The sequence below is a fragment of the Gavialis gangeticus genome, unplaced genomic scaffold, assembly GCF_001723915.1.
Source record: "Gavialis gangeticus isolate Ggan-Ray unplaced genomic scaffold, GavGan_comp1, whole genome shotgun sequence".
NCBI lineage: Eukaryota > Metazoa > Chordata > Crocodylia > Gavialidae > Gavialis > Gavialis gangeticus.
In genome coordinates, this window is record NW_017728993.1 from 55199544 (window position 1) to 55209276 (window position 9733).

Below are 9733 nucleotides of genomic sequence, written 5' to 3' on the forward strand. Positions count from 1 at the left end.
ATGTCTTCTTGTCTCAGACCAACATGACTACCAAGTACACTCCTTCTAATGCTTATGAACTCTAAATTCTTTCAATACAATATGGTAAGTGCTATTAAATATATGACTCTGAGCATATGCAACTAATTTAACCCTAGAGAACTAGTAGCATTGATGTATCTCTTAAATGAGAGGTAGTAGGGTTCTGTTCCATGTTGGGGTGACAGATTCTTAGGGACTTCAGAATGCTGCATTTTTGGACTTCTTTTCCTTGTTTCTTTTCACAGGAGCTGCAGAAATATGAACAGTTTATCTTTGCAGATTATACCAGTGTGATACAAGTAGAGAATGTCTATGAAGAAATTTTATATCACACCTTGCTTGATGAAACCTTAAAAGGTACGAATTGGTTTGAGGTGATAGCAATAATGCTCAGAGTGTGGGTCTGAAGCTAGCTGGAGCTCTGAGGCTATAAACAGATTTCAAAGATTTCATAGACATTAGGGTTGGAAGGGACCTTGTGATGTTGCCAAATGAAGTTGATTAGCTGTGGCAGGATGCATCTTGCCTGACCCTGCAGAATAATGGGAGACATTCTCCGCTTACAGAGGTGCACCTTGGAGATTCCCCATGGCATCTCTCTGCAAGCTTGGGTTTCTTGCTTGGAGAGACATGCCCCAGGCAATCTTTAAGTGGGGAAAGTCACTTAAAGATGCATCTTGCAGTTTCCCCCCAGGACTTGTCTGTAAGCGTGGAGCTCCAGCTTACGGAGATGTGCCTTGTAGATTCCCTTGGGCACCTCTCTAAGCATGGAACCCCAGCTTTCTCCACTTGTAGAGGCATGCCCTGGGGAATGTCCAAGGCATGTTAATCTGGGAAAGCTGGGTTTCCATGCTTACAGAGGTATACTAAGGAGATTGCCCAGATCATGTCTCTGTAAGGGGAAAGCTGGGCAGTCACTCCCGGGGCTTGAGGGGCCTGATCTTACAGGAGAATTTGGGGATATGCAGGATCAGGCCTCTCAAGCTATGGGAGCACCTGCCTGAGGCTGACAACTCTGGGCCCTAAAGCAAACAGGTGTCTGCCACAATAAAGTGACAGAAAGTATTACCATCTTCGTGCCCACAAATTGTGAGCATCTGTGGCATGACAATGTGCATGGATGTCTGTTGGCTTGGCCTTTGTGCTGCAATAGAAATTTTTGTAGTGGCACAAAGACAACTTGTTTCCTCCCTGGGCTATCTTGCTCAGATCTAGGTCCCAATCTTCCTAAAGATTGGAAGCATTAAGATTCTGGGGCCTTAGTTCAGCTCATGACAGAGATAGGGCAAGCAGCGGTTTGAACAGAAATATTAACTTCATAAAATCTTGATCTCAAGAGTCATTTTTGGCTAAAATGTTTCTCTACTCAAGATTTTGCACCTTCGGTGTACTTTGGCTCCAGATGACCAGATAGCCCAGCAATTAAATGTTTGCAGAGAATTAGCAATGTCTCATGGCTGTTGGACTAAATTTCTCAGAATTAAATATTCTGTCAAAAATATGATTGCCACCATAGCAGTACTCTGTATGCACCTGTGCCTTTGTGCACATCAAAGATAGAAAAAAATGTTGATAATATATATCTGTGATAAAAAAAAAAAGATGCTCTGTATTCCACAACCAATTTTAGATGGTCCCCTGGTTGTACTGCTGGCCCCAAATGTAGGCTTTGTAATTTATATATTGTGTACAAACTCTCAATGAATCGAATTGGCCTTATAATATCTTAAATTTCAATTAAAATAATTTTAGATTTTAATGTCCCCCTATTGCTATGTGAAACCAACACTAGTATTCCGTGAGTGCAAGAAAAATGGCAAGTATAACTTCCTAATCAAGTTTTCTTGTTCAAGATTAATAAAATGTGTAGCAAAAGTTAAAATGAGGCTTTTATGAATAATTTATGACGTTTGAAGGGTTGGAGAGTAAATTCTTTATTTAGAGTGTTCTTAAAATATCAGTTTTTTCAAATCATTTTCATCTTTTTGTCCTAATCAGTGATAAAAGAAGCTGCCAGCTTGAAGAAACACAACCTTTTTGAGGACAGTCTCAACATGCCTTGTGAAAGTGTGTCCAGTTTAACTGACTTGAAGACCCCTTCAGGATCAACACAAACCACCCCAGCTAAGAAACCATCCACCACCCTTACGGAAATATCAGATACTGAAACTCAAAATGAAGAGGTGGTTGTTTTGGCAGAAAATATTTCCCAGGAAGAATGTTATGATGCTGGAAAGGCAAATGATGAAGGAACAACTGTCGACATGCCTAACATTCCTGAAACCATTAGTGAAAAAATTATCTTTACAGACACGACTGATAAAAAGGAGTCCCAATCTTCTACTCCTAGGGAAGAAGAGGCTGTAGAGGAAAAAATAATTTCCCAAAATGAAAATACAGTGGAGGCAGAGTTTGGGGGGAAAACTGAAAAAGAAAGTCAGGTACAAGAAGAGGCTATGGAGGAGAAGGTAACTTTCAAGAATGAAAATGAAGTGGAGGCAGAGTTTGGAGGGAACACAGAAAAAGACAGTGGGGTACCAGAGGAGGCTGTGGAAATGAAGGTAAGTCCCCAGAATGAGGATGGAATGGAGACAGAGTTTGGTGGAATAACCGGGGAAAAAAGTCCACTACAAAAGGAGGTTATGGAGGATAAGATCACTTTACTTAACAAAAATGCAGTGATGGCAGATCCTGCCAATAGCACTGCAATAGAAAGTCAGGCTCAAGAGGGTGCTGTGGAGGAAAAGGTAAGTGTCCAGAGTGAAGAGGCAGAGCTGGCAGGGCATCTTGAGAGAGCAAGCCAGGCACAGCAGGAGGCTGTGGAAGAGGTGAGTTCCCAGGTTGAACTTGTAATGGAGGCAGAGATTCGTGGGAATGTTGAAAAAGATGATCAGATGCAGGAGGAGGGTATTGATGAGAAGGTAAGTTCCCAAAGTCAAGATGCAGGGCAGTCAGGGTTTGGTGGCAAAACAGAAGAATTGGAGGAGAATGTAATTTCTCAGAGTGAGGGTGCAGGGAAGGCAGAGATTGCAGCTAACACTGAAAAAGAAATTCAAGTACAGGAGGAGGAAGTGGAAGAGAAAGTAAGTTCTGAAAAAGAGACTTCAGAGTTTGCTACAGGTGCGGAGGAAGTTGATCAGGTAAAGCAGGAGGTAGTGGAGGAAAAAGTAAGTTCACAGCATGAAGATGCAGTGGAGGCCATGTCTACAGGGCAGCCTGAGAGAGAAAACCAGGTACAGAGGGAGGCTGTAGAAGAGAAGGCAAGTTCTGAGAATGGGGGTGCAGTGGCAGCAGAGATTGCAGATAACATAGGGAAAGAATGTCTAGTACAACAGGAGGAGGTGGAAGAGAAAGGAAATTCACTGAGTGAGGATGTAGGGGAGTCAGTGTCTACAGGGCAGCCTGAGAAAGAAAGTCAGGCTCAAGAAGGGACAGTGGAGGAGATTTTTATATCCCAGAGCGATGATGTGGTGGAGGCAGAGGTGACTGATGTCACTGAGAAAGCAAGCCAGGTACAGGAAGAGGCAGTGGAGGAGAGGGTAAGTTCTGGGAAGGAGGGTGTGGTGGAGGAAAAGATTGCCAGAGACCCAGGGCAAGGAAGTCAGGTAGAAGAGGAGTCTGTGGTAGAGAAGGTAATTTCACACAGTGAGTGTGCACTGGAGGCTGTGTTTCCAGGCCAGCCTGATAAAGAAGGTTGGGTCCAAGAGGAGGCTGGGGAGAAGAAGCTAAGTTCTGAAAATGGTGTAGAGGTTGCAGATAACACTGGAAACGAAAGTCAAGAACAGGAGGAGGGTGTGGAGAAGGAGGTAAGGCTGCAGAGTGAGCGTGCAGGGGAAGTCGAGTTTTCAGGAGAGTCACCTTATAAAGAAGGTGAGGTAAAAAAAGAGGCAATGGCAAAGATGGCAAGTTCTGGGAATGAGGGTGAAACAGAAATAGAGTTTACCAGGGACACTGAGAAACAGTTTCAGGTTCAAGAGAAGATAGCAGAGGAAAAGGTAAGTTCACAGGGTGTGGATGCACTGGAGTCTGTATCTGCAGAGCAGCCTAATAAAGAAGGCCAGGAACACAGGGAGGCAGTGGAGGAGAAAACAAGTTCTGAGCATGAAGACGAAGTGGAGATTGGAGATAACACCAAGACAATAAGTCGGGTGCAAAAGGCAGCTGTAGAGAAAGTTCCTGCCCAGACACAGGATGCAAGAGAGGCAGAGTTTTCAGGGCATCCTGGTGAAGAAAGTCAAGAGCAAAAGGAGGTTGCGGATGAAAAGGTATACTCTCATAGTGAAGATGCAGGGAAGTTGGAAATTACAGGAGACACTGAAAAAGAAGGTCAAATACAAGATGAGGGCAGGGACCAGAAAGTAAGCTCCCAAGGTAAAGATGCAGTCAAGTCAGAGATTGGTGAAAAAATAGGCAAAGAAGGTCAAGTACAAAAGGAGGTTATGGAGGAGACAGTAACTGTGTATAATGAGAATGCAGAGGGGGCAGACACAGCTGGGAGTACTGATAAAGGAAGTGAGATCCCCAAGCAAGTTGCAGAGCAGGAGGTAAGTTCACAGACTGAGGATGCAGCAGAGGCAGTGTCTCCAGGGAAGCTTGAGAGAGATAGTCAGGGTCAAGAGGGAGCAGTGGTAGGGAATTTAATATCCCTGAGTGAGGAAGCAGTGGAACCAAAGACTGAAGATGTCACTAAGAAAACAAGCCAAATGCAGGAGGAGGTGGAGGAGAAAGTAGATTTTGAGAAAGAGGTTGCAATGGAGACAGTGTCTGCAGGGCAGCCTGATATAAAAAGTCAGGTTCAAGAGGAACCAGTGGAGGAGAACGTAAGTTCTGAGAAGGAGGGAGTGGTAGAGGCAGAATTTGCCAGTAACACAGAGAGTAAAGGCCAGGTACTGCAGAAAGAAGTGGAGGAAAATGTAAGTTCAGTGAGGGAGGATGCACTGGAGATGGTGCCTGCAGTGCAGCCTGAGAACAGAAATCTGGCACAGCAGGAGGCAATGAAGGAAAAGGTAAGTTTTCAGAGTGAGGGTGCAGTGGTGGCAGAGACTGCAGCTGTCACTGAGAGAGAAAGCCAAGTGCAGGAGAAGGAGGTGGAGGAGAAGGTAAGTTCACTGAGCAAGGATGCAGTGGAGGCAGTGTCTACAGGGCACCGTGATCCTGAAAGTGAGATTCCAGAGGAGGCAGTAGAGGAGAGATTAACATCCCACCAGAGTGAAGATGCAGTGGAACCAGAGACTGAACCCATTACTGAGAAGGAAAGTAAAATACAGCTGGAGGTTGTGGAAGAGAAAGTAAATTCTCAGTGTGAGGATACAGTTGAAGCTATGTCTGCAGGGCAGACTGATATAAAATGCCAGGTTCAAGAGGAGACAGTGAAGGAGAAGGTAAGTTCTGAGAAGGAAGGTGCAGTGGAGGCAGACTTTACTAGTGACACAGAGGAAGATGATCAGGTACAGCAGGAGACAACAGAGGAAAAAGTAAGCTTGCTGAGTGAAGATGCAGTAGAGGTAGTGTCTGCAGTGCAGCCTGATAAAGGTCATGTAGAGCAAGAGGCAGTAGAGATGGTAAGTTTGCAGAGTGCAAGTGCAGTGGAAGCAGAGTTGGTGGATGTCACTGAGAGAGAAAATCCAGGACAGCAGGAGGAGGTGGAGGAAAAGGTAAGTTCAATCAGTGAGGATGCAGTTCAGGCAGTGACTACAGGGCAGCCTGACAAAGAAAGCCAGGTTCAAGAGGGAGCAGTAGAAGGGAATGTAATATCCCAGAGTGAAGAGGCAGTGGAGGCAGAGATTGAAGATGTCACTAAGAAAGTAAGCCACGTACAGGAGGGGACAGTGGAGGAGCACATAAGCTCTGAGACAGGGGGTGCAGTGGAGGCAGAGATTGCCAGAGACACAGGGCAAGGAAGTCCGATAAAGCAGGAGGCCATAAGATCACAATGTGAGGATGCACTTGAGGTGGTGTTTGAAGGGCAGCCTGACAGAGAGAGTCAGGTACAAGAAGTAGTGGAGGAGAAGGTAACTTCTGCAAATGAGGGTGCAGTGGAGGCTGAGGTTGCAGATAACATTGACATGGAGAGTCAGGTTCAAGAGGAGGCAGACGTGGAAGAGACAAGTTCTCAGAGTGGGAATGCAACAGAGCCAGTGTTTGCAGGGCAGCCTGGTAAACAATGTTATGTACACCAGGAGACAGGGGCAGAGCAGGTAAATTCCAAAAGGGAGGATGCAGTGGAGCCCGAGTTTGGTGAGAGGACAGAAAAAGTGAATAACATACCAGAGGGGGCAGTAGAAGGGAAGGGAAGTTTGCAGAGTGAGGTTGCAGTAGAGGCAGGTATTGTAGATAACACTGACAGTGATAGGGAGGTACAGGAGAAGGATATGGGGGAAGAGGTAGCTTCCCAGACTGAAGATGTAATGGAAGCAGAGTTTGGTGAGAACACAAAACAAGAAAGTCAGGTTCAAGAGTGTGAGGCAAGTTTAAAACATGATGTCGCCGTGGTAGATGAGTTGGACAAAAGCACTGAAAAGGAGAGTCAGGTTCAAAAAGAGGCTGTGGAAGAGAGGAGAAGATCCTGGAGTCAGGGTGTAGTGGAAGCGGATATTGCAGACAACACTGCAAAAGAAAGTCAGATAGAAGAGGCAGCTCTGGAGGAGGAGGTAAGTACCCAGAGTGAAGTTACAGTGGCTGAAGAATTGGACAGGAGCCCTGGAAAAGAGAGTCTGGTTCAAGAGGAGTCTGTAGAGGAAAGAGTATGCTCACAGAGTGAGGGTGTGCAGGAGACAGAGTTGGAAATATACCTTGAGAACAAAAGTCAGGTACGGAAGTGGGCTATGGAGGAGGTTATATCCCAGAGTGAGGATGCAGATGAGACGGGGACTGCAGGTAACGTGGAAGAAGAAAGTCAGGGGCAGGAGGAGAGTGTGGGAGAAATGCTGAGTTATCAGAATGGAGATGCAGTTGAGGCAGAGTCTGGAGGCTGCACATTAGGAGTTTGTCAGATTCAAGAGAAGGCTAGGGAGGAGAAGCTGAGTTTCCCAAATGAAGATACTGTGGAGGAGGAGTTGGGCAGGAGCAATGTCAAAGGAAATAAGGTACAAGAAGTGACTGTGGAGGGAAAGATGATAAGTTCTGAGAGTAAAAATGCAGTGGAGACGGAGTTTGGCAAAAAAACAGAAAAAGATAACCAGGTGCAAGTTGAGGCTGTGGCAGAGAAGGTATGTTCGCAGAGCAAGGATGTAGGTGAGATGCAGTTTACATGGCATCTTGAGAAAGAAGTTCCGGAACAAAAGGGGGCTTTGGAAGGACAGATCAGTTTTCAGAGTGAAAATGAATTGAAGGAAGAGATTGGTGAAAAAACAGAAAAAGAAAGTCAGGAAACAGAGGAAGCCCTGGAGGAGAAGGTAAGTTCCGAGAAGGAAGGTATAGTGAAAGTAGAGGCTAGGGCAGACACTGAGACAAATTGTAAAGTACAAGAAGAGGCTGTGGAAGAGAAGGTAAGTTTGCAATGTGAACATACAGTAGAGGCAGAGGTTGGGGGAAACACTGGACAAGAAGAGGAGAGATCCCTTACAACCCCTGATAGTGCAAATGGTATAAGCGACTTGCTGATGGTGATAGCTGACCCAGCAGCCGTTGCTCCATCTGAGAACAAAAAAGAAGTGGTAAATGAATGTAATATTTTAAAGTTGCAGGAGCATGGTGAAGAGTGTGATGAGAACAGCAAAAATAAAGAAGAAGGTCAAGCAGATAAGTTAGTAAGTAAAGAAGTTGAACATACTGAGCTCAAGATGGATCAGCCATTTTCATCCAGTTTGGGGACAGATGATGTGAATGTAGTGATCCTCTCAGAGGAGGGTCAATGTGGGACTCGAGCAGAATGTTCAGAGACTTCCAAAGAACTGGGTAGACCTCAAGAGGCAAATGCAGAAGTGGAAACCAACCAAAGTGTCTGGTATACAGACAAGGAAAGTTGTGAAGGTCTTGATCACAAATTGGAACTACAGGAACTACCTGAAAATGTAGTTGAGGACAGAAGATCTGACCTGGAGGAAGAAGGAGTACATCACACTCAGGCTGGGCCAGTGGAAGCTGGGGCTGAGAGCTTTGCTGATGATTCTACTGAAAGTCCCGATGCAACAAGAATGGAAATAACCATTTTGAGAATGGAAAACTTAAGAATAGAAGTGACTGATGTGCTAGAAAAAGAGGAGGTGAACACTACTACTTCAGTGGGTAGTAAATCTGTTGCTGATGGGGATGAGTGTAAACTAGTAGACATGCCTTCAAGTGCTGAAATCACAACCTTGATGGGAAGTGAAATTCTTGCAGAGGAGAGCAGGGAGGGTAGTTGTACAGAGCAATGCTCTGAATAGCAGGAAGTGTCTTTGTTTTTCAGAAATATGCAGCCCAACCCTTCAGCATTTACTCATGCCTGTAGTACCCTTGAAGTGAAAATGCTCGTGTGGTAAGGGCTGCAAGAATGCGTTGCCAACTCTTGCAGTTTTGTCGAGTCTCACAATACCTGGGGGGGGGTGGGGGGTGTTGGTAGTGATCCAGATGCTGGAATGGGGTTATTGCCTGAGAATCTCAGCTTTCATTTAACAAAAAAAAAGTTCTTAGCTCATGGTTGTAGTGAAAAGCTTGAGAATGTGACCTCAATTCTTCAAATCAAAATAATTATTTATTATTTTATTTCTAAATTCCGCATTTTTAAGATAAACTCATGCTTTTTATGGGGGTGGGAAATGACTTGTGATGCTTGTGATTGGCAATACTGCAGTAGTTTGTAGATCAGTAAATCAAAATGTAGATAAAAGAATTCATATAGGACTCAGGTGCAGTACAAAGACAATATTTAAATCTTTCAAATAAGTAATTAAATGAATAAATTTATTGGATGGTTCATCAGCCCAGTTGCATGTAAACTTTGAACTTTACACGGTGACCAAATTACTAAAATATTTTAAAGTTTAGACAGATATTATAGACAATGAAGTGTTCTGATTGTTTTTCTTTTTGCTGTATTTAAAACTGGGATAGCATTGAGAGCAGGTTTCTCAATCCCACTCTGCACTTCTGCATTATATAGCCTTTCAGAGTGCTTTACTGCTAGTTCTTTTTTGTTATTAAGAGACTGATGAGAATGTTTACAGTAGCTCCAGCTATGATGATTGTGCAGCACCTACTAGCTGTGCTTTCTACCATATAGTATATTTACCTATAATATTGCAATACAGAGGATTAATAATGCTGTACTGCAGTCCTACCACACACATACCCATTGACTTCAACACAAGTTACTCAGTTCTGCAGGGCATGTTTATGCATGTAAAGCTGTATTGTGAAAACAGTAATGGCATGGGAACTTACAACAAAGTGTGAAATGTCTTATATACCAGAATCATACCATATGCTTCCCGGTACCTAGATGCAATTCAAGGCAAAAAACCAGAGGAATAACTAGTTGTGCTTGGGTTTTGGAAGACAAATGGGGTCACATTTTCAAAAGCAGCTTAAAGAATTGGCAGTGGTTTTTCATATCCAAGATTACCACCGCCTATACCATGTTGTGATCCTGGCACATAGGCTGCCTTTCTGCACAGTTTGCACACACTTGCAGGTGTTGAACCCAGAAAATCTTGGAAATGAAAAATAGTGCTTTTGTAAGTTGAGTATGCAAAACTACACCTGCAATTTTAGAGGCTATTTTAAGGCAACT

The 9733-nt window shown here is 44.1% G+C and overlaps 1 protein-coding gene across 1 annotated transcript in view; it reads left to right on the plus strand.

Annotated features, from left to right (window-relative positions):
* The window catches only part of FAM129A (family with sequence similarity 129 member A), a gene marked incomplete at its 5' end in the record, with an annotated part of 13351 nt that extends 4964 nt beyond the window's left edge, over nucleotides 1-8387 (plus strand). Inside the window, 3 exons of the mRNA XM_019528345.1 lie at nucleotides 267-378; nucleotides 2020-2513; nucleotides 3504-8387. Of these exons, the coding sequence (XP_019383890.1) occupies nucleotides 267-378; nucleotides 2020-2513; nucleotides 3504-8387 (5490 nt within the window). The remainder of the gene's footprint in view (nucleotides 1-266; nucleotides 379-2019; nucleotides 2514-3503) is intronic.
* Between the last annotated feature and the right edge of the window lie 1346 nt (nucleotides 8388-9733).